Source organism: Gasterosteus aculeatus, chromosome 2, assembly GCF_964276395.1.
Source record: "Gasterosteus aculeatus chromosome 2, fGasAcu3.hap1.1, whole genome shotgun sequence".
Classification (NCBI taxonomy): Eukaryota; Metazoa; Chordata; class Actinopteri; order Perciformes; family Gasterosteidae; genus Gasterosteus; species Gasterosteus aculeatus.
In genome coordinates this window covers 2,435,648-2,462,370 of record NC_135689.1, presented here as the reverse complement: position 1 = coordinate 2,462,370, position 26,723 = coordinate 2,435,648, and the positions used below count along the sequence as shown (strand labels likewise).

Below are 26,723 nucleotides of genomic sequence, written 5' to 3'. Positions count from 1 at the left end.
GTGATTGAAATTTAAATTTGGAGGCCGAAATCATTAGAATAAAAGAGGAAAGTCGCTGGTGTTTCTAATCACTTATAATCTAAACATTTGGACAAATTTAATGTTGACCTGAAGTGGCGAGAGCCAAATAAAACATTAACGAGAAACTATGGTTTCATGAACTTTATTCTCATAAGAAATACATTTTGGTTGATAATAAATTAAATAACAAAAATAAAATATATCCAATAAATCGTTGAGATTCCAGTCAAAAAAATCCTGTCATTTACTGAGAATGTGGAAATGAACCAAACTATTTGCGGCCACATTCAGTATCACACAACTTACAAAGATATGACGCTAAATGTGCTTTTATTGCAAATTAAAAAAAATCACTGCATACCATGATACAGCTAGATAAAGACAGTATATTAATATATATATATATATATATATATATATAAAAAGCCTTAAAATAGGCTTCTTTTCCCAACATGACATTTAATTTAAGACAAAAGGTTACTGGCCCCAAGGATGAATCAGCCTGCTCCACAGAGGAACCGTCTCACATCCGTCTCCTGGTTTCCAGAGAGGCAGCAGGACAGGTTTCACTCACAAAAGCTTTATAAAAACACATGAGGAAAACAAAGACTCCCGGTTCAGTTTTATTATAAAGGAAGAACTACTTTCCGAAGACAAACCCTAAGCATGCTACGTGACGTCGGAGGGGAAAATACTCCAGAGAGAAACATCGGCCCAGACACACGAAAACAACATCATTCACCAGTGAACATTGAAAAAGGCATTTAATCCTCCCGTTTGGTTCAGGATGCATTCACTTGCCAAACCATAAGTCATTCCGGTGTAATGCCGCGTGAGATGCCGTGCAGATAAAAACAGTGCAACGGGGGGAGGAAAAAGTGAGTTATGAACTGTGACAAAAAACAAAAAAACAATTGTGCAACATGTGCAAATGGAGTTTTAGAAAGAAACGTGCAGAAAGTGAAAAACGAAACCTGAAAATGCGACATACATCCGGACTCTCTGTGGAACAATTAACCACAAACTATTAAAAAGGGGGCGACTTCACAAGAGCTCCTGGTCGTATGCAGTGAAGGAATGCAGAGAGCAGGTCGGCCTATTCTGAAAACCGCAATTATGCACAAAGCTCCCTGGACCTCGAGTCCACCAACAACCTGCGTGTACATACGTGTGTTTCATATACATATCAAGAATTGCATGTCCAATTTTGTGTGTAAAAAAGAAAGAAAAAAAAAAAAAAAAGTGTCCTTTGCCAAATGAGCATCAAGCAAAGGACACATTTGTGCAGAGTGTGCATGTGTGTGTGTGTGTGTGCGCGCGCAGCATTGGACTCTGAGGCGTTAGCGTTGACATCCTGGCTCAGGCAGAAGCTATGACTCCTTTTTATATAACCCTACATGTGGCTCTGCAAAGGGGGGAGGGGGGGGGCTGCATCATGTGAACACAGTGACTAAAACCGGCAGCAGCACGTGTGCGCTTTGTCGCTTCGTGGGCGTTTATGGGAGGATGCTCTGCGTGAGCGTGGCGGCCTGTCAGAGAGTCACCATGACAGACGTAACCAGTGTGTGTGTGTGTGTGTGTGTGTCCCGGGGAGCTGGGGGGGGGTCACAGTGCGACGCCGTTGGTCCTGTGCTCCGGGAAGCAGAACAGTGAGTTCAAGTGGTCGTCGCAGTCGTCTGGCGCCGCCAGGGGGTTCCTGCTAATGACCAAGTCCAGGACGTGGCCCGCCTCCATGATCAGAGGCACCGTGAGACAACAGTCCAGGTCCCGGGTCCGGACCCGGTTCACCTGGGGAGGAGAGTTTCCATTTCAAAACAGCATTGTTTTACATTTTCCCCCATAAAGCAATGATGGTGAGCAGATAGAAGATAAAACAAAATATCTATATATAGATTAATATACATATATACGTTACATATACATTTAATCTGCAGGGGAGCAGGTTGGCGGTTGAGATGTAGATTACAATTTTTGATTAGTAACAGGAAGATTTCTACAAATGTTTAAATTGTCGAGGGCGTTTTTTTTCCTAATGTTAAGCCAACAAGCAAATCTCCCAAAGTACGAAGTCCTTTTCACGGCGTACCTGGAGAATCCGGTCGAAGGGTTTCAACCCCCCCTGGTCTGCGGGGCCCTCGGGGCGGATCATGTTGACGTAAACACCTTTCTCCAGGAGCCCGTCGGACACACTGAACCCAAAGTCACGGCTCTCCACGTCCTTCCGCATCGTCACCTGCGAACACGGGCGACCTCAGTGACACCGGTCAGGTCCTTAATAAAGTGACCGAAAGATGACGGGCGAGATATCCGTTTAGTACAATTAGACCCTGCTAGAGATGAGAAGGAAACCACCCTCATCATTCAATGTGGAGCCAGTTAGCTTAGCATAAAGACTTACTTATTAACACGCATACACGTTGCTTATTGTGTCCACTGTCTGTTTATACCAAATAGTCTTCAGAGACACATCTCTCCGGGTCATCGGTTTCTCTTTTGATTTATTGAAGCTGTAACCGGGTCTCGTGGTTCAACAAGAAACAAGCTTTAAAAACAAGAAGAAAAAAAAAAGAGCCTGTGACTTTCCATGAGATCATCAAGTTGTGTAAAGCCAAAACATTCACCAGGTTTAAGCTGCGGGACGATGACACGTTCCATTATAGAGTCTCAGCCCGGTCCGCCGGTCACTGTACCGGACACACGGCGAGCCCGCGTGGCGCCAAGGAGAGGAAGTTAACTAATCACACACACACACAAACCCCAAGGCCTGACTGGCCGGGTGTCCGCTGGGTCCAGTTACACCGGAACAGTCCAACAAAAAGACGTGCGCGGGTACGGCCTTTCCACCGGGGGACGTCCCCGTTTAAAAAGATTACAGCACCAGTGTCACCTCGTTCCCCCGAAGCCACCGGAGCAGATCCCAATCAGCATCAGAACTACCTTGTGCAGGGCCAGAGCGCTGGGGGACGAGATGCCGGAGGCGTCCCCCCGTCCCCGGGACGGCGCGTCCCCGCCTCCGGGCGTCACGTTCAGGTTGCCGTCGAGCTCGCTGAGCCCCTCCCTCTTGACGGGACTGATCTCGGGCTGAAACATGGAGTCGTCGTTGGTCTTGGTTTCCTCGAGGTACAGACTGAGCGCGCTCCCCGTCATGGACGCCTGGAGGAGCACAGGATCAGAAGGGGGGTCACACGGGGGCGTCCCAACGCGGACGTGCACGCAGCCCGATTAAGCCCCCGTCAGCGTGGCAGCAGGGAGCCGGCCCACCTTGTCAGATTTAATATCAGATTATACAGCAGCGATTATCATAATGCTTCATCTGCCGTGGTCATTCATGCACGAGTGGCACCACGCCAGATGGGGGTGGGGGGGGGTCGGCCTACCTCCAGCTCCCTGAGGATCTCCGACTGGCCGCAGGTCTCCAGGTCCTGCAGAGCCTGGGACCAGAAGCCGTCTTCCTGGTTCAGGGTGCCATGGCAACGAGGGGGGCTGACGAATCTATGACAACGCAGGAACCAGAACATGAGAGCGGCCCTGAAGGTTCTCGTGGCCGGGGGGCTGCTTTTCCCAAAAAAGGCAGCGCGGGGAAATGCGGCCGGCTGATGGATCCCTTCGCAAAGTCTCTCGGGACCACTTTGAGTTTTGTTTATTTTCCTTTTTTTTTTTTTACTTGCGGTGAAGCGGCTTCCGGAGACGGCTAGATTGGATAAAGCTTTAAAAAAAAAAAAAAAAGAGTTTTACAAAAGCGACGTCGCCCACCAACACAAGAAGATGGAAAATTGAAAAAAAAAAAAATACAAGATACGGCTGATGCATCCTCGGGTGCTTTTATTTTTGTGGAAATGTTTTTGTTGTGGACACAAGGGGTGACAGAAAAAGATGCGTCAATGTGAAACACCAAAGAGCTCGTGGGCAGTTAGTAAAGCAGATGAGAGAGAGAATACCTGAGAAAAGAGAAGAGGACAAAACATGAAAGCACACGACATAAAATGAACTGAAAAGAATCCAGACAGTTTAAAGTTACTATAAAGGAACTCAAATAAGTGTTGAATGATTTTCCATCCAATCCATGATCTTGTACAAACCAGTTAAAAGTTCCTCACAGTCACTTTAAATGAAACAATAACTTTTCTTTACCAACGACTCAACAGACATCTGAAACCCGTCAAGGGCTCCCAAATGTCGGGAGTCATAAACCATAATGTGTGTGTTTATTTATAGCTATATTGTCAAATATGTGATGGGAGTAAAAATAAAGCATAAAAAGTCCAAGCACATAAAAAAACCCGTTTTTACTTCCAACAGAATATGATTTAAATGACGTGATGATTTAAAAACTTGGATCAAGATGGCGACAGGAAGGAGGCGCTCACCCGGGTATCTTGTCCCACTCGTCCTCGCTGAATCTCCCGTCGTACAGCGGCGCCCGGTGGACCAGACCACCGCCACCGCCGCCGCCGGTTTGGCTCCTGGGATTCGCGCGTCGCCAATCGTTCGGGTTGAACAACACGTCGGACGCTTTGTGGAGATACGCCCCTGAAGAAGCACGAAAACACAGCTCATCGTATGCGGGACAGGAAACGGGTCGTTTGTGGAGCCCGGGAGGCGGGGCCTCACCTTGGCTGACGTAGCCCGCGTCAAACCCCGAGCTGTCCCAGGAGCTCACGGCGGAGTCGACGCTGGGCACGGCGGCCGAGTACGCCGCCGGGTGCCTGCCGGTCTTCTGCGAGTCGGCGAGGTCGTCGTCCGGGTCGCTTGAGAAGCCCCCCTCTCGGCCCGCGGGCCGCCGGCCGTCCGACTCTTTGGAACCGGGACAAGGCCACATTGAAAACGAGCACCGAGTCGCCTTGTTCATTTGATGACCTCGTTCCGTCTCACACACACACACACACACACACACACACGACACCTACGGTCGGCTCGTTTCTTTATCTTGAGGGTGACGGACTCCCCGGCCACCTGCAGCAGGTGGATGGCCTCGCTCAGCGGCTTTCCCTTCAGACTGACCCCGTTGATGGCCAGGACTCGGTCCCCTATGTGGATGGCCCCGGTCCTGCGGGGGGGGGAGAGAGAGAGAGAGAGAGAGAGGGGCACAAGACTTATCCGAGTGCACCAGACCGCGCCGACTCTCCCGTCAGGCGGCCGCCGTTCGACCACCTGTTTGTTTTTAAATGCGGCCTCCCTACGTCGCGCCGCCACGTTGCCCTCTCGACCCGTGCCGCGTCCCCCCCCCCCCCCCCGCATTCCCTCACCTCTCTGCGAGGCCTTTCCTGGTGAGGCCAGAAATGACGATGGGGTCGAAGGGCTCCTCCGTGCCGGAGATGGTGATGCCCAGAGGTCCGTTGTAGCGCTTCAGCTCCACCGTGTAGATAACGGAGCCCGACATCTCCAGCTCATCTGCAAGCACACGGGACGGACGGGATGCATCGGCCAAACAACTCAAGGTTATCGGAGACTGTGGACATAAACTTGGACCCCTCCCAGCGGACCCCCATCAGACCTCCTTTGTAGTCAGTAAGATCGCGTTAGCGAGCAGGCTAGCCGAGCTAACGGTGGTTTTTGGTGTCGCACGGCGAGAGACGAGAGATGTGATTCAAATGTGATGTGAAAATGACCTTAAAATCCAATCGCAGGCCAATTTAAACAAGATCAAGGAATAATTGTCTCTCGCCGTTGATATTTTCTGAAATAAGGCGGAAGGAGAAGCTCGTTTCACACACAAACGAGTGTGTGTGTGAAAGATCAGGCGCCATAAAATGAGTCATTCCCCTCCGTCTCACTTCCCCACCGGTGTACGTCGGGAGGGTTCAATGTACCGATGTTGTCCTCGTCCTTCTGGATCCGGAGTTTGACCATGTCCTCGGCCTGCTGCAGGAAGTGCATGGCGTCCTCCATGGTGCAGTTCTCCAGGCGCACGCTGTCGATGGCCAGCAGCCGGTCGCCGGGCTCCAGAGTGCCTGTTCTACCGGGGACACAAGAGACCAGAGGACCTCAGCCATCCAGCGGCCTCCTCCTCCTCCTCCTCCTCCCCCCCCCCCCTCCGGAATCATCGGCCTCCCCCTCATCAACACGGAGCCCCCCCTGCGTTGCCCACATACCTGTGTGCTATGCTCCCTTTGCGGATGTCAGAGATGATGAGCGGCTTGCCGGGTTTCTTACTTGCTGGCGAAACAAAATAAAAATAAACTTTTTTTTTTAATTTCAGGATGTTTACGAGAACAAAAGCATCTTTTTAAAAAAAAAGCACTAAACACCCATTTATTTTGTTCCACTAGCCCAGTGACTCCGTTTATTCAGGAGGTAATGAGCTGTGTGGCCTTTCAGCTTAATGGATCAGAGAGCATTGGTTCGTTTGGAGAATCAGCGAGTGCCGGTTAGTGGAGCATCACTGCCCTCTGCTGCTCTCAACCCACCGCTGATGGTGATGCCCAGCTCCACCTCTCTCCTCTTGGGGAGCTTCACGTGGAAGGTGCCGCTGCTGGGAACCACCGACTCTGGAAATAGACGACGAGGAGCAGACTTAGAAGAAAAAAAAAAAAGGTGGAAAGGATAGAAACGTACTCGTAGGAGAATCTCGTACCTGCAACGTCAAACTCGACCTCCACTGTGACCTTGTGGGCCAGAGCGGAGTCCCGGAGCAGCTGGTGGGCTTCTTCCAGAGTGCCGTCTTCAGTGGGGATCCCGTTGATGGACAGAAGTCTGTCCCCAACCTGCAGCAGCCCACAACTTCATATAATAATAGAAAAAAAAAGACAAATTGAAGAGAATCATAAAAAATATTAAACAAAAAAGCATCTTGTTATCTAGAAAGAAGCTGAATAAGCAACAAATTAAATGCATCACGTCTCAACTTGAGCTGCAACAAACGATTATTTGAATTAGGATCAATACTGTGTTGGTTATTTTCCCGCTGGACAACAATGGAAAAACGCCCATTGATATTTTTTAGAACCCAACGTAACATCTTGAACTTAGTCTGGCACTTTTTCTTTAGGAACAAATAATATACATTAAAGTTCATTAGGTACACAACCTAATGCATCCAATCTGGATTAAATAATGAAGATTATAGTCCACACAGGCGTTTGTTATTCGGTTTACCCTGGATGACAGAAATGTGGTGGAAAAATTAAATAAACTCCTTATTGTTGCATTGAATAGAATGAAGAAGAAATGTCACATTTGACCCACTCAGGTGAACAATGTTTAGGAGGTCACCTTTAACCCGTCCGGGCCTCCGGGACTGGACATGAACACGCTCAACACTTACTTGCAAGAAAAACACCTCCACAAAGCGAGAACTCTTCAGACAATTAAAAAATAAACACTAAATATCACACATTCAAAATCAGAGCCCTGATTAGAAGCGCAGACGCTGTCACGTGATGTTAACTGCATCAACATCACTGCTCATTAACCTCGTGGGGAGGATGAGACGCGTCATCACAGCGCCGGTCCAACCGCTGCTGGGGACGGGGGGGGACGGATCGGCAACACGAACCGCCTTTAAACTCACGGGACAAAGGAAGGACGCAACACACCGGCCCGCAAACCGACGCCGACCGGATCCGACACCCATCAAGGAGCTGGTCGTTTGATACGTTTAATGCTTTTGTGGAGGAATAAAATTATATAAAACAGCTTCATCTCAACATCTCAAACCCCGTCCAAGAGACATATTATGGGGTCAGCTCTTAAAATCATCAGCAGGAGCTGATCACAGATAATAATTCTCCCTCATTAAGAGTTTGGCGCCCGCGTTACGTCGTTAGGGTGGAGACGCCCGGCGCGACGGCCCGTCCCCTCGCCCGGTGGCTTTGGTGCGTTACCTCTCAGCCGGGCTGTCGGGCTCGATGAAGCGGATGACCGGGGGAGCGGACAGCGTCTCCGTGGCGAAGACGCCCCCCTGCAGCTGGATCCCGAAACCCGTGAGCGGATCCCCCCTCAGGAAGACCTCGCTCGTCTCCACGTGGAAAACCTGCCCCCCGGGGCCGACAGAGCTGGACACCAGAGACACTGGGACACAAAAAGGAAGAAGAAAAAAAAAAGGAAAAGTGGAGGAGGGTAAGTGGAAGAGACGTGCACCCACGGAGACGACAATGAGTCACTTCTCAGAGACGTCCGGCGTTGACGACGCTCGGGTTTTGGAGAAGAAGGTTAAATATGGTGTCGTCTTGCTTTTGCATGACAGCACGGAAGCAGTTGCCAAAGCGCAGCTGAGGCGAAGACGAATAAATCCTCCCTGCAGACGGTCTACGATTCCGGGAAACTTTAGGTTTGTGAGCGTGTCATAATTAGACAAAATGGACACAATGTTTTTTGACAGTGACCCCTAACCACCAAATAGAGCGACGACCTCCAGTTTAAAAGGGAGCAACGAGTGAACACGACGCCCTCGGCTTGTGGTTATGACGCTCCAAAAAGAAGAAAAAAAAACTCAAAGTATGACCTCGTTACTCGAGATAATCCACCAAACGCACTGTGAGCAGCTTCACCCGCAAACGGTGAAATGAAGGAAATTACTTCCTACGCAAAACTGCTTAAATGTTTGTGGCTTTATGAGCGACGTGGAGCCTCGTTCGTGCCGCCGATGCCTCAGAAACTAGGCCACTAATTTAAATATAAAGATGAACCCAAAACACTGTTTCACTGCGTTTGGATGTGAAAAGGTTCAATTGCCAAAATGGACCTTTAAAAAAAAAAAAAAAAAAAAAAGGTATGAAGAAAGACGTGTATTTTTTTAATCGGTCCCTTCGACCTTAAGACACGAATAATTTCCTCAAACTCTCAGTTTATCATTGACTTCTTATTTGGCTTAATTCAGTCTATGTGAAAACCATCTAATGGAAAAAGGTCGATTTGGCAGAAGAGGCGTACGTGAGCTCTTGTGGTCCTTCTTCCTGTTCCTCCTCTTGGCCGTGGAGCCCCGCGGGCTGGTGGGGGCCACCGGAGGGACGGGGCAGGGCAGCGTGCTGCTCCCCTGGCTGCTGAAGCCCGAGGTGGCCGTGGAGGAGGGGGAGAAGCCCCCGCTCGCCGCCCCCGCCGCCGCCGCCGCTGCACAGGAGGCAAAAAAAACATTTCACCACGTCTTTCCTTCTGTGTTCACATCACACGTGTCCTGCTCCGGGGAGGAGGGGGCATGCAAGAAGAAAGGGGAAAAAAGAACCGTGGTGGAGTAAACCTCTTGGGGGGGGGGGTTAACAATCCCTGCTGCGGCGCCGCTGTCACTCGTGATGACTTACGCTTGCAGTGGTCCTGCTGGTTGTGTGGGTGGCTCGGGCTGCTCCATGTCTTGCCGTGGCTGCCGTGGGGGGGGTGGCAGTAGTTGGTGCCCTGGTCCCAGTGGTGATGGTTGCTCTTCTGCACTTTTACTGCAGGAGGCCAAACACGTCCACAAAGTCAACCACATTGCGCCTGAACTCCACCCGTGAAGTCACGCTTTCATTCCCGTGGCTAAATTCGTGCCCCCCCGAGGACCATTTCACAGCGCAGTAATTGATATTTAATGTTTCTTTCGTCGCGGTACACTAGATTAAATCCTGCGGTTTAATGTACTCTGCTGATAATCAGTGAGACACACACAGCGGAATTGGACGGACGGGATGTTGTGCCCCTAAAAAAAAAAAAAAAGACGTCTTACTTTTACCAGCGAGCCTCCAAAACGCAAAGTGCAAACTGGAGATCATCTTTACGAGTTAACTTTTCCAGAGAGAGGCAGCGTGTGAGCGAGCTTCCCCGCTGGGCGCCGTGATGTCACAGTGTGCAGCAGGAGGCCCTCGGGGGAGGCCTGATTGGGCGCAGCTGAAAGCCTGATTGCTCGACCCCGAGGAGGCGTCCCTGCACTTGATTGGCAGTGACGGGTTTCGGTCCAAAACGGGGCTTTGATTTGATCCCGCGTGTCAAGCTCACTTCTGTCGAAAACACACTTTCCCGAAGGCGTCTCACCGCACCCGTCGACAAACGCCGCCGCCGAAGCGCTCGGAGCGGGTGACCTCCTGCGTGACGGCCACCTCGCGTTAATTAACTCTCCTTTGCAGATTGGCGCAGAGGAAATTGTGGAAGAGCGTCGCACGTGACAGTAATCCTCGCCGCTTCGTTCGCGTTCTAATCCCCCAACGACTCGCTCACACGGACCGAGGATTTGCCGCAAACGGCGAGGACTAAGACGCCGGGCCGCGTTCACAGGAAGCCTGGTTAAATCCAACCGCATGCAATCACAACACCGGCAGGAAGAAACAGGCCTCCATCGCACTCGATCGGACCTGCGAGGCCTCGGCCCTGACGGCTTATGCTAAGCTCACCTGGGGGGGGGGGGGGCGGGGCCTCTCCGTGAAAATGGTGCTTTTTGATCGACGCCGGCGGAGAGAGAAACATTAGCCGCTAATCTCTCGGTAGCCATATCAGTCTTATTAAATCCCCAAAGCAGATTAGACAAATTGCATCTTATAATCACGCTTTATCCCCGGGGGAGGAGGAGGAGGGGGGAGCGCTGTGAAAATATCACATTATCACAACGTCACGGCGCCTAATTCAAGGAGGGGATCGTTAGAAAAAGGAAATGCCAGAAGACGAGATGCGTGCTGTCGTTTCACATGACGTGCGTGCGCGGTCGTCTCTCTCTCTCTCTCTCGCGTTGGCAACAACAAGTGTAAAATGCAGATCGAGTGTTTCACAGTCACGGTGGGATTATTGTGCATTTCCTCACTTGGGATAAATGAACGCATGCATGTATGTAAAAATAAATCTGTAAACCAAAAGAAGAAGAAGAAGAAGAAGAAGCGGCTTGAGTAATAAAAAGAGAAGCTGCTCGCGGCGAGGAGCCCCCTCCAGCAGATGAGTCTGAACCACCGACGGACGGTCAGTTTTTGACGGCTTGGTCTCTAGGAAACCCGCCATGGGAAGATTTATGGATCAAAAAGGAAAATTCAACCAAACAACCAAAAGTTCGATCGTCTTTGCCCTTCTCTCCTCCTCCCCCCCCACCCCCGCTCTTCTCCGTCTGAACTCGTGTACCTGCGTCCCCCTTGTTTGCAGTGCACCCGGGTTTGTTTGACCTAACGCGGCGGCGCCCTGCGGGGACGTACCCGTGTCCTGCGGCCTGGCGGGAAGTCTGCCCTGGCTGGCCGGCAGGATCTCCAGCCTCACCAGGTCGCAGGCGCTGGCGAGCAGCTGCGTGGCCTCCATCAGAGAGCAGTGCTCCGTGCTCGTCCCGTCGATGGACAGCAGGATGTCGCCCGCGTGCAGAGCGCCACATCTGGCGGGGGGGGGAAGGGGAGACGGGTCGTGTCAGGGCAGCTTTTTAGTCTCACTCTGAAGATTTCACCGGGCTGCTGTGTTTCACCTTTCCACCACGCTGGCTGCTTTTATCTTGTCGATGATGATGACCTGTTTGCTGCGGTACGTTGCCGTGGTGAGGATGATCCCCAGGCCGGCCGAGGGGCCCTTCGCTATCTCCACCAGCAGAGGGCCCGAGGCCTGCTGCACCGCGTCTGGAACCGGTAACGCAGAGATTACATCGGTTCTGTCAGAGCAACGTAGCGGCCAATCTTCACACAACCAATCAAACATCAATAATCCGGATTAATCTCTACTTAGCTGCTTCATTTAATGGAGTCCATCGTCGTCCTGGTGACACGTGTGGTTCCGCCGCACAATAGCTCAATGATTTCTCAAAGACATTTACACCACAAGTATATGAAATACTGAATATGCTGTTTTAAGCATAGACTGACGCGTGTGGAGCTTCAACCAGACGCTCAGATATTTTATAATGAACATAACACACTGTGAAAGGGTTAAAGTAGAGCGACAAAAACAGGAACAGCCCCCCAGAGCGCCGTTAGCAACCTGTCAATCAGAGTGTAGCCCCGCCCGTAAGCGTTTAATTCTGTTGACCTGAACAATAACAAAGACATGTATCGTTTTGTCATTTGAAGGTCAGACGCAGTGTGGTTCTTTATTGCAAACCGGTCGGTCTAAGCGATTAAGAGAAACTTCAGCTCTGACTGAAAAAAAAATTATGTTTATGTTTTCCGTATTTCAGGTCTAAAATGTCTTGTGAACCCTCTGATGTTCTGGAGTCCCACTCACGGGGATAATGTGTGTCAAACGTCCTGGGTGACCTGCCCCAGTTTGCAAAGAGCCGAGTTTCTGATCTCGTGGAGAATTAGTCGCCGTGACCAAATGGAGGTTTTAATCTGTCGTGAGGTCCTGTCTTCACTGAGCATATTTCACCGCTTCTGAGCAAATGGCGAGGATGCGTTTGAACCCAAAATAGATTGGATTCGCCCTGTAAACTCACAGACGGATCTGCGTCGGATGTTATTCCTGCGTCGGAAGTTCTGTGTCACCGAATGTGTTTGGAACAACGCTGGTACCGCTTTGTTGAGGCAGCCGTTGAGTCAGTTTATATCCCTCAAATGAATTTTCTACACCTTAAAAGACATTTCAGCCCCGCTGCCGTGGTAACGTCACGTCACACCTTGTCATTTTTAGATGTTCTCGTTAATCAGTTTTCCACATCAACATTAAAAGGTAAACGTTCCTGCGAGGAGCTTTTAATGTTGTGTTGATTCTGGCGGCCCCTGTGGACAAAGCTGGTAGTGCGTCGATGCGCCGGCGTCCCTTTAGAAAAGCTCTCGTCTCCCTGCACCATGGTTGACTGGTTCTGGGGTTTGTCCCCGCGGGAGCATCTGGTGAACCTTCATGATTTGATCCGATTGCATACGAGTCCGACCCCGAGGCGTCGATAACAAGCATTAAGAATCCCCGTGTAGAGATGCAGTGTTACAGAGGAGGAGTGAACAAAAGAAAAAGATCAAAATACCCTGAAATAAAAGGCCAACGGCTGTTAAACAGGTCACCGGATGACATTTCCAGAAAAACTCCCTCCCACACACCTACTGCCTGTGTGCCATTTGTTAAGCAGCCTAAGGTCCTCACTCCCGTGTTGCACTGTGCGTCAGCTCACGTTGTTGTTTGTTGTTTACCTCACCGGCCAAGTAGACTGAGTGTGAAATCGGCTTACATACTGTGAATCATTCCAATTATTTCCTTCTGCCCATGCAAAGATATATTTGGTTATCTTCTGCATATTATCCATGAAATAAATCCGTGGCGTAACTATTTTAAGTTTTTATAATCAAGTCACAGTGATTAAATGTCTCTTTGAACATAAGGTTCACTGTTCATTTATGATCATGGATCTGACAAACAGGGTCTATTGTTTTGTTCGATATATTAAAAGAAAATTACTGGATACAAATATGAATATATAACATCTGAAAAATGAAAATTAATTGTCCATAAATGTTTTGAATAATACAAAACTGAGTTATTGGCTGAATCGACTGAATATTGTCTTTATTAATTACAAAAATGAATAATTTAAGGTATCCCTACTGTTTAACCGATAATATTATTTCCCAGCGATGATGCAGGAGCAGAGAGAGATCACACACTATAATACAAGTATCCACCCGCTCACTGAGGAAGTGTGCTCTCGGGCCACAGTGACTCCCCTGATGGCGTCTGCCTCACATCCACGCAGCCAAACCACCGCGTTATTTACCCTCAGAGCAACGCTGCCCCACCAGGCCTCCACGCGTGTGCGCGTCTGCGCGTGTGTGTGTGTGTGCTCACCCATGACGGAGACGTCATACTCGATCAGGAGCAGAGCTTCCTGGCCGCTCTGCATCAGCACGGTCAGAGCGTCGGCGTGCTTCTCCCTGTTGAAAGGCATCCCGTCCACGCTGAGCACTCGGTCTCCGGCCCTCAGAGTTCCCTCTCTGCAGAGAGACGGAAGAAAAAGGACGTTTCACGAGATTCGTCCAACGGTTCCACGTGAGGTGAGACGAAGGTGTGCGTTTGATGGTGAATGCAGGAGGAGCGGTGCCCTTTCCTGCTCTGGAGATCATGGAGATCATCAATGTACCGCGGATTTAGAAGCACGTATGCATTGGTACGTACATCGAACGGGCACGCCTGCAAAGGCTCCTTCATCTGCGATTGAGACGTTAAATGCATGCGAGCTACTCGTGCCCCCTGACCCCACCTGTCCGCCGGACCTCCGGGCCGCACGTACGTCACCACCAGAGGACGAGACCGGCGCCAGTCCTCGTGGAAACCTCCTGAAGAAAACGAAGCAACCCACAACATTAACCAGTGCGGAGAAAAAAAAAGCCCCAAAATGAGCTAATTCTCTTGAGTGAAGGATTTAAACGTCCCGCCCACCTCTCATGACGAAGCCGAAGCTGTTTCCCTCCTTGTGTAAACACACCTCTATGGTTTTGGAGGAGAGGCCGGAGGGGTTCTGGACTGAGAGAGCACAGATTCAGAAGAACGTTGTCAGCATAGAAAGCATTTTGATTCTCCTGTAATTGGGTTGAATCGATGAAGCGTTGTTAAAATCTCAAACGAGGACATTAATCTCATGTATTGTGACGCATGTTAATGATTCAAGCACCGAGCCGCCCCAGTGCACCCAGTAAGTAGTGATCTGCTGCCTTGAAAGGGGGAACGATGTTCCGGTATATTTGAAATGGTAAAATCGAAAGAAACCTTCGTGGGTCAAAGACACCATGAAACAGGTTGTGCTTTAGGGCGGGGCTACTGCGATTGACAGTGCTACCAGAGGCCCGTGAGCCGAAAGGGCAGCGAGTGACGTCACAACGGCTACGCCCCACTTCCTCGGATACGGAGTCTTTCGCCTACCGAACGGAGGCAGCTCGTACTCCACCTCCAGCACCACCCGCTCCCCGATGTTCTTCAGCAGGCTGATGATCTCATCGTGGCGAAGCTTCGACAGGTTGATGCCGTTCACCGACTTGATGTAGTCTCCTACGTTCAGCTGGTCACTCCTGTTTAAAGTCACAACAAAACACTCCAGCTGCACGTCAGGGTTCAGTGATTCAGCTCCAGACATCCGTAACATGACCTCTTCCGGCCCATTTAATTGGCTCTAAACTCCTGCAAAACAAGCCGACCCCTGAAATCACCGATGCGGCGGTTCCGGCTGCGTGAAAGAGGCCGAAAAATAGAGCGAACGGTTACTAATTTGTTGTCCGAACCGGCACTAATAATCTGTGAGTGGAGTAACAGAGGGCGGATGTCTGAGGCGCTGATGGCCGTCTCACGCGCGACGTCCTCAGGCAACGCGCTGCTTAATGGACGGCTCATTAATTAAAAGGACGCTCAACCCTGCTTGCCCCTACCGCCCCGTCCCCCCCCCGTCCCCCCCACCAAACCTCTCTCTTCACCTTCGGGCTACTGCCAATCAGCAGTGATGGCAGGCAGACCGGAAGGAGAGCGACAGGCGTCATTCAGTTGCTGACAGCCCCCCTCGCCCCCCCCCTTCCCAGTGAATTAGCGAGCGCTTCCACGCCAGCGTGTACTGTGGGAAGACGAGCTGCTTGGAAGGGTTAGCGTGTGTGTCTGTAGACTCCTCGGACGTGACAGGCGATGGCGCGATCGGCCGAGACACTTTCATGGGTCTGCATCTGACAAAAGTGTGTGTGTGTGTGTGTGTGTGTGTTACGCTTCGGTCACACTCTGCTTATTCAGCACGAAACGTCCTCCGCTACACTGAAGATGAGTTTAAAAAATATATATAATTACCTCCAACTGGGGACATTTGTTTTTGGGCACATTATTTTGGCCTTTTATTGAATCCCACTTAACTGACGGACAACTAGACGTCCCGTCTGTCCAAAACGTCCCCACTTCCTCATTCCGCCCTGTCGGACGTTACTGCGGAATGAGTCATCCTCCTGCACCAGCGCGGCCGTCATGAAATGATCACAGTCAACATACGATCTCTAGAGTTCTACATAACTGTGATTTGAGACTCATTTCAATCACTTAAAACCTGGTTTGAAGAGCAAGTGGCCGGAGTGACGGACATGAGGTCACGGCCCAGTCCCGACTCCACGCGGACCCCCCGAGGCCAAAGTTCCCCCAAAGTTCCCCCCGGATATAAAGCGTTCTACAAGGGAGAGCAGCGACCTCACCTGGCGGCCAGCCCGCCGGCCCGCAGGTTGGACACCCGGGGCTTTCCGTCCTTGTCGGAGCCTCCGGAGATGGTGAGGCCGAGGCTGCTGCCTTCCCTCTTCATCAGGTCCACCGTGGTCACTCCCCGGTGCTCCTCCGCTGACAGGCACAGATCCACAGTCAGCATTAGCGTCCGCTCGACGGCATCACCCCGTCTGAGAGGCGACTCGATCTCCCCCTCCTGGGTCTCTCACACAAATGCCCTCTGACGCACGACCACATACTTCACTTTCTCACATTGCCCGTCCTGTCCCTGTTCCTTCAAGTCTCTCCATCTGAGTGAATCCTTGAGACAGTTTCAGGAGGAGCAGGACAAGTTCGGTTCTATTAAGTTATTACTGATAAAGGACAGAAATTCAAATTGCTTTATTACACAACAAGAGGCTCTTTAATCTGCAGATTTTCAGACCCTGAAGTGAATTTATTTGACTTTCTTGGACACGTGGCTCCATAGTTTCGGGGGGGGACTCGTTCTGTCCACGTTCTGCTGTGCTGTTCAATCATTCTAGGTGGAGTCCACCGAGTGTGGTTCACTGCAAGCGACAGCCGTGCCACGCTAGCAGTTTTTATTTTTCCACCTTATCTAAGCATTCGCAACCGTGCAACATCAAACGGAACAGACACGTGCGCGCCGACAAAAACCTCCGTGGCAGACAAGAGAGAGAGAACCGCACGTGTCGGGATCGACTGCGTTTGTACCTGAGAAGCTGCGCCTGCAGGACGGACGCGATTGGTCAGCTGCCCCGGCCTCCTTGCTCCCCTTGGAGTACGGCCCCTCATCTGAGGAGACGGCAGGGGAGGTAAAGGTGCGGTTATGAAGGCAGCGTTGAGACAGAGTTAAATGAAAATGTAACACGTGATGGCAAACTTTCAGTAGTCATGGAGTCAACGGCGAAGGCGTGGAACCAGAGCGGTCTTTGGACTGTTGTCTGGCACAAAATGGCTATTAGTAGTTAGTTGCCACGGTGACGACCGGGTCGGAGGGGGCCGCAAACTGATGTCGTCGTCGTTTGCCGGGAAGACGGCTGCCAAGTTAGCACGTTAGCTTGTTAGCTTGCGTCAGACCCCGCACTGCTAGCTAGCTAGCTAGCTAACTAGCTTTCTCATTGCTATTCCCATGATGTGACAAAGGTGTGCGATGAAGTTCAAGGAGTTACCGAACAAACTAAAGATTTCTACACCGTGTGGATGTCTTTTTTCAGACGCCTCATTCTATTACCAACATTTTGACACAACAGCGATATTGCGCGCAAAAAGCGACGTCAATTTCGAAAGGTTGATTTTTGCACAACAAATAGAGGCATCAATTATCGACCTGTCAATCACAGTAAGCAGTAAGACCTGTCATCATTTAGGGGGCGTCGTCCCGGGGCTGACAGTTCATCGATTTGACATGAACAACGACGTCACCCATTCCGCCCAATCAGCGCTCTGATACGTGAGCCGAGACCTCGGAGGGCACCGAGCACACACCGCCGTCTCTCTGCCCCCGCATGTGGAGACGAGGCCTTCAGCGGCGGAGAGGCCCGGGTCCTCTGACCGACCCCCCCCCTGACCTTAAGGCCTGTGGGCGGGCCCCGGATAGCAGCAGCGGCGTGACTCAGACGATGGGACCCACGCGCATACGAACAATACGTTATTTCACCCAAACGTCTTCAGACTTCACTGCACAAGCGGCATTGGTCCGGTAGCCGCGAGGCACGGACAAAGTGAGTGACACATCACACGCGCATCAGGCCCAGTGGAGGAGGGGGGGGGGGGGGGGGGTCATAATAAGCCTTGAATAGCCACGCGGCCTCCGGAGGGGCCCTGACTGTCCAGCAGCTGTCACTGCAGTCAAAAGGCAACGTTAGCTGTGGGGGACTCTGGGGCTCCGCACGTGACCGAGCGCCGCTGTGCCATCGAGACGCCGAGCGGGACGGGGGGGGGGGGGGACGATTAGGAGACGCCCCCCCCCCCCCCCCCCCCCACACACACACACACACAATGACAACAACTGCCCTGGTCCTCTTTTCTACGTCCGAAGGACCTGCGGGCGCCGAGAACAAAGCTCCGGATCCGTATACGACATGAACGTGCGGCGAGTTAATTAACTCCTTTTCGTGTAATTCAGGGCACTGCGTGCGTCCGCCGGCCAATGGGAATGTAGGTTGAACAAGGGGGGGGGGGGGGCGCACAGCGACAACGAAATCATACCGCTATTTTCAGATGGGGAACTTTATTTATATAGTGTGGGAGGGTGCGGGGGCGCTATTCCTGCCCCAATTACAAATGGCAGGGTGCCCCCCCCCTCAGAGCCGGTGGGCCGAGTCCACTGACATTTAAAAGCTCTCCCAGCCAATCAGGGCCGTGACACACGCATTCTAGTGATTCTACACCGATTTAGCGTTAAATCCACATGGGTTTCACATTAGAGAGGAAACAGGTGATCCAAGTGACATAAGCCCCCCCCCCCCCCCCCCTTGCCCTTTGACCCCACGTTGTCCTCTTACCAATGCTGTTCTTGGTGTCTCTCCTCAGACCACACAGCATGGCTGGATGCTTGCGTCGGCCCGCAGAGAAGCTGAGGTCAGAGAGTCTCAGCGGCTCAGACGCAACGCCGTCATCGTGTCTTCGCCTTCGCCTCCTCGCACAAACGTTTCCTTAACCTTTGCACCCCCCTCCCCCGGCGAGGATTTGAGCTCCAGATGGCAGGTTCAGATCCTCAGAGGGTCTGTGTAGTTCTAGTTTCAACTTGGCGACACACACACACACACGGACGCAAAAAACAGATGCCGAGGAATCTTCTCAATCCTCAAACATCTGCACCCAACAAGCTTTTTCTTTGAATCTATCCAATCCAGAGCAGGCAGAGCGGCGTCCTCTTCTCGCCATCTCGCCGCGGTTCCATTTTTGAGCCCTTCTCACTAATCAGCCGTCCTTTTCTTTCCAGAGGGTTTAACATCCTCCGCTCATACACTCACAAGAGCGCACACGCGACCCGCCTCCTCCTCTCTGCTGGGCTGGAGTGAGAGTGCGCTCGCTCTCTCTCTCCCTCTCTCTCCCTCTCTCTCTCTCTCTCTCTGCCAGAGGGGTTCAGTGAGGCAGGCACACACCATAATCACTCCCTCCCCCTGCAGCACACACACACACACACTTTATCCATTTTCCCACTAAGTCAAACACCCCTCGTTCTCACATCCTTAAACCCACCCACATACATTCACACACACACACACACACACACACTCAACCCGCTGCACAATTAACACCACTTGCACATTCATTTTCAGACTGCACTGTGTCACCATTTTTCTCGTGTGGAGGTTGAACCCATTTGAACGTCCTATTTTCTGCAGGGCTTGTATCTGCATCTCGCACGGTCACACGATGTGGGGGAGAAAAAACCCTTCCTGTGTGAAAAGGAGAGCAGCTGCACGTCCGAGCGGTCTGGCATGTTGTGTTTTTCTTAACAGTGCGGTTACGGTGCACGAGGACGCGGACGACCACCTCCAGCCCTCGTCACATATGTTACAGAGAAATACAGAAGCACAAAAAAAGGTTTTGGAAATGCGTTGCCTCTACAAGGGCCGACGTCTCACCTCTCCCCCTCCATAACGCACACCTTTCATACCACTGCTTGTTGCACAGACTGCAAAGGGAACATTTCCACGTTCTTCCTACCAGGGGCCCAATTAGTCTGTTAGTGGACACAATACTCATCGGTGTAAATAACTCCCTCTGAGACTTTTGTCCTTAATACTGCATTTACAAAGTGGTCTTTCAGAGCGAGACTAATTCATTTCCAGCAGAAGAAAGCTGGTGAGAAACGGCGTTCTGTGTTGATATGAAACCCCCCCGGGGAGCAGCACGAAAACAGCAGGTTAATGCAATAAATATTGAATCTTTTCGCAGCTCCCCGAGGCCACGTGGCAGCATAATCGACCAGGAGCGAATGTTAAATCATCAAGGGATAAAGCAGAAACCCAAACAGCTCAAAAAGAGGATGACCTGTGATTGTGTTCACTATCTAGTGACGGATTCTACATTCTCTCAATGTTTGCTGGTTTATTGTTAAGAATAAACCCTTCTGAAATAGCCTCCATTCCCAACACACACAAGGGACGTGTGGTGCTTCAACCTGCCATCAGACCGCCGCACCGCCCCCTGGTGGCGCGCAGCTGCAGCTGCAGCAAGAAGTCTGACGAGCCCAAACGACCGATTCTCTCCTCGCGGCGCGTCATCGGCGGGTGACGAAGAACCGAGAGGATGAGCACGTGACTCACGCGCTCACGCTTCAGCGTGCACCTCCGAGGTCGGTTTGAAAAGAACTAGAAATACATAAACCACCTTTTCCAGAAAGACAATTGAAACTGCTTAATGTATCTTTTCTCAGCTGTACGAATTTCTGTTTTATCTTCATTTCATTGGAGAATATTTCTTGAATATATATATATATATATTACTATAATGCACATGGAGACGCTTATACCTTTTTGCTTATACGTGTCTGTTAGAATCCTATTATGGCTGCATGTGTCGGTGATCATTTTTAACTAGAAAATGCATTTCCTGCTGAAAATGCGTTGGAATGCAAAAAGCTGAAAGCTGAAATGAACTTTTTAAAATAGCTGAAAATACAGAAAGTTGAAGGGAATTTGAATACATTTGCTGAAATTATAGATATTAGAAAAGCTGAAATGAATTTGAAATTGCTGAAAATACAGAAATGGGAGAAGCTGAAAGGAATTTCAATAGATTTGCTGAAAAAGCAGAAATGAAAAGAGCTGAAATAAATTTGAAATATTGCAAAAAAATACAGAAATGAATATTAAAAAATTGCTGTTGATAGAGGCATAAGAATAGCTGAAATTATTTTAAAGAACTGCTGAAAATACAGGAAGTGGGGAAGCTGAATTTCAATAGATTTTCTAAAAACAGAAGTTGCAGGAGCTTAAATTTGTTTAAAATTGTTTGTAGTAATATTAGTAGTAGTATTAGTTATAATTGTGGTATTAGTAGTACTAGCAGTATAAGCAGTAATAGTAGGTTTAGTATCAATAGCAGTAGAAACAGCTGTAATACTATTAGCCATAGTCGTATTTGTAATAACATTAGTAGTAGTTGTAGTATTAATAGCAGTAGAAATACTAGTAGTATGGTAGTAGAAGTATCAGTTGTAGTACTAGAAGTACGAGTAATATTCGTAGTGGGAGACAGAATGTTTGTTATTCAAACTAAGAAGTTTTTAATTAATAGGCCTCATCACAAACATTACAGTAAAAATTCCCTCCATGTGGCTTTTATTTTGAAATTATTGGATTGGGTGGGTTGGGGGGGTGTAGATAGAGGGAGGGAGGGTGAGAGGGTGAGGAAGGGAGGGGTGGTGAGGAAGAGATAGAGGGAGAGAGAGAGGAGGAGAAATAGACAGACATACTGACTGACTGAGTGATTAACAGTGAGAAGAGGTCAGGGTGGAGGGGGGAGGGGGGCGAGTGTCTTTATCATATTGGTCTGTTGACAGAAAGCATAGCTGCGTCATGTGACTCCACTAATCACGTCATTGGAGCAGCTGTGAGTCACACACAGAGATACTGCAGCGTGTTTACGAGTAACCACGGCAACGGCGCACCTATTGCATTGGGTGGGGTGGGGGGGTGTAGATAGAGGGAGGGAGGGTGAGAGGGTGAGGAAGGGAATGGTGGTGAGGAAGAGAGGGAGAGGGGAGGAGAATTAGACTGACTGACTGACTGAGAGTGATTAACAGTAAGTAGAGGTCAGGGTGGAGGGGGGAGGGGGGGCGAGTGTCTTTATCATATTGGTCTGTTGACAGAAAGCATAGCTGCGTCATGTGACTCCACTAATTACGTCATTGGAGCAGCTGTGAGTCACACAGAGATACTGCAGCGTGTTTACGAGTAACCACGGCAACGGCGCACCTATTGGATTGGGTGGGGTGGGGGGGTGTAGATAGAGGGAGGGAGGGTGAGAGGGTGAGGAAGGGAATGGTGGTGAGGAAGAGAGGGAGAGGGGAGGAGAATTAGACTGACTGACTGACTGACAGTGATTAACAGTAAGTAGAGGTCAGGGTGGAGGGGGGAGGGGGGGCGAGTGTCTTTATCATATTGGTCTGTTGACAGAAAGCATAGCTGCGTCATGTGACTCCACTAATCAGGTCATAGGAGCGAGCAGCTGTGAGCCACAGACAGATCCTGCAGCATGTGAGTGCTCGTAACCACGACAACGACGCACCTGTGCGGCTGCAAAAGTGCAGACACAGGACAGCGAGTTACACAGAATCCACACCTCAAACAAATGAGAACCAGCGCAAAACTATAACAGCTATCTAAAAAATACGGCGTTTGTATGAGACCCAAGACTCTACCGAACGCGTGGATGTGTTTTTATGTCTGTCCGGTAATAAATACGGCTCCTATGGCCGTTGACAAAACGTGTACCTTGTGGATTTTTGTGAGAAATATGTCGGCAGATTTGTATTGGAGCCTATGGGGCTTTTGGCAGAGGTTGTGTCACTCAAACACTCCTTGCGCCAAAACTAAAGAACTCTGGGATTCCATGAACACATTAATCCAATCAGCACAACCATACCCTCATTAATCTGAAGAAATTAAGCCTCTAGAGTGTATACTTTGGCTGCAAGGACAGAAGTTCCATATTTTTTTTACCAGATTCCTGCGATGCCCCACACTCTAGCCGTCGAGGTCCCCCTCTAGCAGACGCAATACACACTCATGTAAAAGTCAGAAACGGAGCGAAGAACTAGTGAAACATAATCAGTGATTATGAAAAAAGTACAATAGATATCAAGAAGCAGTTTTTTTCATAAAATAGTTAAGACTTGTGTCAACATTTGAAAGTTGAAATGGTGTCTGTAGCTGAAAGATTTGCGAACCTGAAAAATCTGAAAGTTGAAGAAGTTTAGGAGGATTTGAAAGCAAACTCCATTTGAAAACCATGTTAAAATATTAATGATTATTGATTTATATAAATTCAAGCATAAGATGTAGAAAGCTGAAAAGTCATAGCCCTCAAGCCAGAAAGGAGCTGAACATTTTAATATTTGAAGGATTTTAATAGCTGAAAGTGTGAAGGAGTTGAAAGGTGCCGCGGAAGAAATAGAAGAAGTTGAAATAAAGATTCGAAGAACAATACTTGGAATGCATCTCAATGCATTCCAACAAATAGCGTTTAAAGCATTAATATCCTTGACATATTCATGTTTTTAAAAATATGATTTAACCCCTTTTACCATTATCAACTCGTATTACTTAAGAATTTGAGTATTTCTGTTTTTCACCTCGATTCCCCAGTTTTTAAATACCTGCTATTCGTTGAATTGATTACTATTGTCGTTAGTATTCTTCTTGTTCTTAGCATCATTGTTGGAATGCATTAACGATGCATTCCAAGTATTGTTCTTCGAATCTTTATTTCTTCATCTTCATCTTCTTCTTCTATTTCTTCCGCGCCACCTTTCAACTCCTTCACACTTTCAGCTATTAAAACCGTTCAAATATTAAAATGTTCAGCTCCTTTCTGGCTTGAGGGCTATGACTTTTCAGCTTTCTACCTCTTATGCTTGAATTTATATAAATCAATAATCATTAATATTTTAACATGGTTTTCAAATGGAGTTTGCTTTTCAAATCCTCTTCAACATCTTCAACTTTCAGATTTTTCAGCTTCGCCAATCTTTCAGCTACAGACACCATTTCAACTCTCAAATGTTCACACAAGTCTCAACTATTTTATGAAAAAAACTGCTTCTTGATATCTATTGTACTTTTTTCATAATCACTGATTATGTTTCACTAGTTTTTCGCTCCGTTTCTGACTTTTACATGAGTGTGTATTGCGTCTGCTAGAGTGGAGAGCTCGAGGCTAGAGTGTGGGGCAGCGCAGAAATCTGGTTAAAAAAGTATGGAACTTCTGTCCTTGCAGCCAAAGTATACACTCTAGAGGCTTAATTTCTTCAGATTAATGAGGGTATGGTTGTGCTGATTGGATTAATGTGTTCATGGAATCCCAGAGTTTTTTAGTTTTGGCGCAAGGAGTGTTTGAGTGACACAACCTCTGCCAAAAGCCCCATAGGCTCCAATACAAATCTGCCGACATATTTCTCACAAAAATCCACAAGGTACACGTTTTGTAAACGGCCATAGGAGCCGTATTTATTACCGGACAGACATAAAAAGCACATCCACGCGTTCGGTAGAGTCTTGGGTCTCATACAAACGCCGTATTTTTTAGATAGCTGTTATAGTTTTGCGCTGGTTCTCATTTGTTTGAGGTGTGGATTCTGTGTAACTTGCTGCCATGTCTCTGTCTTTTGCAGCCGCACAGGTGCGGCGTTGTCGTGGTTACTCGCTCACATGCTGCAGGATCTGTCTGTGGCTCACAGCTGCTCCTTGTGACCTGATTAGTGGAGTCACATGACGCAGCTATGCTTTCTGTCAACAGACCAATATGATAAAGACACTCGCCCCCCCTCCCCCCTCCACCCTGACCTCTTCTCACTGTTAATCACTCAGTCAGTCAGTATGTCTGTCTATTTCTCCTCCTCTCTCTCTCCCTCTATCTCTTCCTCACCACCCCTCCCTTCCTCACCCTCTCACCCTCCCTCCCTCTATCTACACCCCCCCACCCCACCCAATCCAATAATTTCAAAATAAAAGCCCCATGGAGGGAATTTTTACTGTAATGTTAGTGATGAGGCCTATTAATTAAAAACTTCTTAGTTTGAATAACAAACATTCTGTCTCCCAACCCCCCCTCACCCAATTCCATCATTACAAACTAAAAGCCTCAATGATTATCTGTACCTTAACCATGAAGCGGTTTCGTTGAAATACGCATTGCTCTTTCAAATACTACTATAACCACTACGAATATTACTAGTACCTCAGTAGAACTACAACTGATACTTCTACTACCATACTACTAGTATTTCTACTGCTATTAATACAACTACTACTAATGTTATTAAAAATACTACTATGGCTAATAGTATCAGTATTCCAGCTGTTTCTACTGCTATTGATACTAAACCGACTTCTACTGCTAGTACTGATACCCAAATTACAACTAACATTACTACAAACAATTTTAAACCTCTTTTTATTCATCTCAGCTTTTGTTATTTCTGTACTTTTTAAAATTCATTTAAGCTCCTGCAACTTCTGTTTTGCAATATTTCACATTTATTTCAGCTGTTTTCATTTCTGCTTTTTCAGCAAATCTATTCAAATTCCTTTCAGCTTCTCCCATTTCTGTATTTTCAGCTATTTCAAATTAATTTCAGCTTTTCTAATATCTTTTATTTCAGCAAATGTATTCAAATTCCCTTCAACTTTCTGTATTTTCAGCTATTTTTAAATATTCAGCAAATGTATTCAAATTCCCTTCAACTTTCTGTATTTTCAGCTATTTTTAAATATTCAGTGCAGCTTTCAGCTTTTTGCATTCCAACGCATTTTCAGCAGGAAATGCCTTTTCTAGTTATTATCAGTATTGTTATTATATAAAGAGCCCATGTTTTAGTTCAACACGCCTGCTGCACACAAACAAACCGTTTTTAAATCAATTCAGTTAATATGTTTGATTTGGGGAGATTAATCATAAAGATAAACTCAAGTTATGATGCGACGGCAACAACAACAACACGTGCGTGATGTGTCAAACTTTAAAGTCCCCTGAACACATCACCATCCCGCTGAAGACCCCCCTCCCCCCCCTTTACCTTTGGTTCTCCCCCTGATGACACCCAGCCGACATCTGAGAGAAAACGAGAACATCCTCCTCTTCCCCCCCCTGGGGGAGGCCGCGGGGGGGAGGCCGAGGGAGAGCTGCTGCGGGCTGAGGCGCCACTTCCCGAACGCCAGCCTGGCGGACATGTTCATCCCTTTAAGAGCAGTGGACAAAAGGAAGTGATGACTTCCGTCCTCTTCCTGACGCTCTCACCCCCTCCCCCCCTCCTCCCTCCTTCTCTGGACGCCCTCCAGTCCCCTCAGGTGATCCCTCCGCACCAGTAGACAGGTGCACGTTGTTGTTGTTGTTTTAAACCGGAATACATTCGTGTCCATCACGTGCACGTGAGTGCTCCGCGCTCACAAACAGCCACGAGCTGACTGGATAAATGAAGGCTGTGTTTTTATTTTTGCATCTCTGGCATCGCGAGGCGCAGAGGGAGCAGATGGCGCGCGGCTCGGGGCTGCAGCGCGCGCGCGCGCGAGCGCAGTTTGTGCGGGTGCGCGCGCTGCAGACTTCCTCTGCAGGGGGGCCGAGCGTGCACATCGCACCGCGGAGTCCCGAGGAGACGGCCTCTGGGGAGGCCTCTTTAGGCCACCTGGACACGTGAAGACACAAGGTCTACTTAGTCACGTGTTCTCAATAGACGAAAGTACATGAATCCAACCTTCTGAAGTCTGGTTTAAAGGAGCAGTCCGCCAACTTTACACATGGAGACGCGAACGCTTTACACTCTAATCTGTATTAAAAGTAAAGGATTCCATGTTGTCGTTGCTCAAAGTAAAAAGTACAAAAGTCAGTTTTAGCATCTAACCAAAAGTGCAGAAAGAAGTCAATGTGCAGTGCAAGATTGTAAAAAAAAAACCTTAATATAAAACAAGTTTATATGCTGTATTACAATATGGACCAATGTA

General features: G+C 48.9%; 1 protein-coding gene across 4 annotated transcripts; it reads right to left on the bottom strand.

Annotated features, from left to right (window-relative positions):
* Positions 1-147: 147 nt before the first annotated feature.
* On the bottom strand, positions 148-26,266 carry LOC120829569 (glutamate receptor-interacting protein 2). Of its 4 annotated transcripts, none has more exons than XM_040193792.2 (24): positions 25,802-26,034; positions 16,762-16,842; positions 16,023-16,161; positions 14,728-14,873; positions 14,248-14,331; positions 14,069-14,144; positions 13,657-13,802; positions 11,357-11,504; positions 11,100-11,269; positions 9,258-9,386; positions 8,893-9,069; positions 7,845-8,031; positions 6,596-6,741; positions 6,429-6,509; positions 6,114-6,177; positions 5,832-5,977; positions 5,268-5,412; positions 4,929-5,068; positions 4,633-4,815; positions 4,389-4,551; positions 3,399-3,513; positions 2,959-3,174; positions 2,108-2,254; positions 148-1,809 (listed from the first exon to the last, which is right to left on the bottom strand). In XM_040193792.2, exons 1-24 carry the CDS (start codon positions 25,959-25,961, stop codon positions 1,627-1,629), a joined length of 3,372 nt encoding a protein of 1,123 aa, XP_040049726.2. In that variant the 5' UTR covers positions 25,962-26,034; the 3' UTR covers positions 148-1,626. The 4 variants fall into 4 exon arrangements, 3 of the variants coding, with proteins under 3 accessions (XP_040049726.2, XP_077938549.1, XP_077938530.1); XM_078082423.1 differs by lacking the exon at positions 25,802-26,034 and adding an exon at positions 18,555-19,077; XR_013451112.1 differs by having other exon boundaries at positions 338-1,809; positions 3,399-3,959; positions 25,802-26,266.
* Positions 26,267-26,723: the final 457 nt, after the last annotated feature.